The sequence below is a fragment of the Triticum dicoccoides genome, chromosome 2B (genome assembly GCF_002162155.2).
Source record: "Triticum dicoccoides isolate Atlit2015 ecotype Zavitan chromosome 2B, WEW_v2.0, whole genome shotgun sequence".
Taxonomy (NCBI): domain Eukaryota; kingdom Viridiplantae; phylum Streptophyta; class Magnoliopsida; order Poales; family Poaceae; genus Triticum; species Triticum dicoccoides.
Window position 1 is genome coordinate 578,398,300 of NC_041383.1, and position 2,869 is coordinate 578,401,168.

At 42.3% G+C, this 2,869-nt stretch overlaps 1 protein-coding gene across 1 annotated transcript in view; it reads right to left on the reverse strand.

The window, feature by feature from the left end:
• Positions 1-812: 812 nt before the first annotated feature.
• LOC119364973 (IAA-amino acid hydrolase ILR1-like 5) overlaps positions 813-2,869 on the reverse strand; it is a 3,365-nt gene continuing 1,308 nt past the window's right edge. The window contains exons 3-5 of the mRNA XM_037630550.1: positions 2,288-2,602; positions 1,881-2,009; positions 813-1,295 (exon numbers count right to left, since the gene is read on the reverse strand). Coding sequence (XP_037486447.1) covers positions 894-1,295; positions 1,881-2,009; positions 2,288-2,602 — 846 coding nt within the window. The 3' untranslated portion in view covers positions 813-893. The remainder of the gene's footprint in view (positions 1,296-1,880; positions 2,010-2,287; positions 2,603-2,869) is intronic.

A 2,869-nucleotide genomic window follows, 5' to 3' on the forward strand; every position in this document is an offset into this window, starting at 1 on the left:
ATGCAGAGTGAGGGGCCGGCTCAGGCAAAGGAGCAACGGCCTGGTAGAGCGTCCTAGAGGAGAACTGGTCGCTGTGTTCAAGGAGTCAGGACCCCCGGTCCGACTCCAGGCTAGGGTCTGTAGAGCCACACGTTCTAAAAGCTCTTCCCAGGAGGCTTGCTCAGGGAGCACGAAAGCCTGACAAAAAGGCGGGGCGCCCAAGATCAATAATGGTAGCCTCAACGAAATATAGGGCACAACGCTAATGGAGACTAACTCCGGAAATCGAGCCACGAAGAAGTGCTTACCCGCCCAATGATCGAGCCAAAATAGGATCGAAGAACCCAACCCCACCGAGATCAAGGAACCAATACAGATGACAGGGAGAAGTTGGGTTATTGATTGTCAGAATTGAGACCCTCCCGAGCAGTGGTAAAAGGCAGTAGTGGGAGCGGGACGTTGGCACTGCCGTCATCAACACCAATCTAGCAGCCCCATGTTGCCTTTCAACATTAGTTAGTAAGTATGCTTAAGTTTCTCGTCTAATTCAACCTTGTCTATAGACAGATCTTGTCTATATGTAAACTATGTTTAAATTTCAAATTCCAAATTTGCAATGTTGTTGAAGTGTGTGGTGTTCTACCCCAACTTGTTTGGGACTAAAGGCTTTGTTGTTGTTGTTGTGTTGAGGTGTGTGATGTTGAACCTGGTTTTTTTTTTGTTTAATATCTATGCCAAACTAAAGTTCAAATATGTGCACACACACACACACATAGGAGAAATTGAATGAAAATTTATGAAGGCTACAGTTTATGGAATCTGACACTGCACAGTTGCTCTGGAGCCTTAAAAAAAAGGCCCCTTTTAAGATTGTTTTGCAGACTCTCTTCTTATGGAATCTGCTAGAGTTACTCTTACTGTGAATACACCCTTCCAACTTCATTTTGAGTGGAACATCCAGAGAGATACATTTCTGTAATAGCAGTATGCAATGCAGCTCCAATTGGAAGGACATCCTCGTCAACGAAGAAATGCGGGTTGTGATAACAATGCACCGAACCAACTTTCTCGTTTCTAATACCAATACCAAAGATGACGCCAGGAACTAACTGTTGGTAGAAAGCAAAGTCTTCCCCTGCCATGATCTTCTCCCCGGGCTTCACATTGTCTGGACCAAGCAAACTTCTGCCCACATTCTCCACATGGCGATGCAGCCTCTCATCATTCACGACTGCGGGATACATTGGGTAGGAGGGAGCCCCCAATATCTCCGCAACTCCCTTGCATCGATGTACAGCTGCCTGCGCTTCTACTACCTGGAAAATTCAAGAACATTTATTCAGGACCCTTCAATTTGCATTATTACACCCAGGGTAAAGCTATTTAATACTCCCTCCGTTCCCAAATATTTGTCTTTCTAGAGATTTCAATAAGTGACTATATACGGAGCAAAATAAGTGAATCTACACTCTAAAATAAGTCTACATACATCCGTATGTTGTGTCCATTTGAAATGCCTAGAAAGACAAATATTTGGGAACGGAGGGAGTAGTTTGAAGTTATCATTGGAACACAAAGAATTAGCCATATACATACAGACATTGTTAACTCCGTGCTGTTTGCTGTACAAAAGGAATAGAAACATGAATTGCTAACCATGGAAACAGGGCCAATAGATCATGGCATAAACGTGTTACAATTGCAAGTTGTGTGGTTGAAAACTGAAAGCACATTCAACTTTTGAGAGAATGCATAGAAGGTGCTCTCAGTGATATAAAGCTCTTTGCTCACAGAAAAATAAATTACGAAGGTACTGGTGAAGTGCTGATTGCAGCATACCAATATTATCATCAAATGCTACTATCTCTTAGTGAATTAATTTGTGCCATCATAATGCTAACCTCCTTAAGCCTTTTCTCTAGTCGATAAAGTCCTTCAGTAGTGAGGCTCCTCAAAGTACCTCCGAATTCAACAACTGGAGGTGTGGTATCAGTAGAATTCCCAGCTTTAATATAGGTAACAGAGAGCACCTGAACACAATAAATAGACAGATCAACCCGAGTATCACATTTTAGCGAAGATGTTATTTCCCCATATGAAATCATCACTGGAGTAGCATTTCAGGTGCCACTTCAATATGTCCCATATGCCCAAATTTATTGTGAGAAAAAGACTTCCGTTTTTTTTCTTTTTGCGAAATGAAAAAGACTTCCGTTTGTTGGCATGATCCGCTACGTTTTCTTTCTAGATGACATGCTTGAAGAAAATCAGCTAAGCAAAGTAGTATCACTATAGGGCAAGGTCGTACTTGGCTGTGAAGAGGATCATCTTCTCTTGAGGTGAGCTGTTGCAGGGAGAGGATGGTAAATGCCGCAGCAACAATAGGGTCCACATTCAAGTGTGGTGTTTCAGCCTTCCCAGGTTTACCTTCTATTTTCACTACATAGAAACATACGGCTGCATGTGTCGGTCCTGCGTGAGCAGCTATTGAACCCGTCGGCTTCTGACAATTGACGTGCATGGCAAAAATAGCTTCAACACCATTCAGAACACCTTCTTTTACCATATGAGATGCACCAGCACCGCCCTCCTCAGCAGGTTGAAAAAGGAGTCTCACCGTTCCCTTCATCATACAAGACGAATGTTACATAAAGCGTATATACGTTAATCTTTGTGACTTCTGAAAAGAGTTTATTCGCAAAACTGACAGCAAACCAGCAATTTAAATATGAAATCGACACAAAAATTCCGATTTAATGGCCAGTCTACTTTTTGAGGGAATGGTCATCCTACTTTGCTGAGTTAAGCCATGACATCTGACTACTCATTTGGATAAACAACAACAGAATTGGTAAAAGCCATGTGTTAACATGAAACTGAAGAACTGACA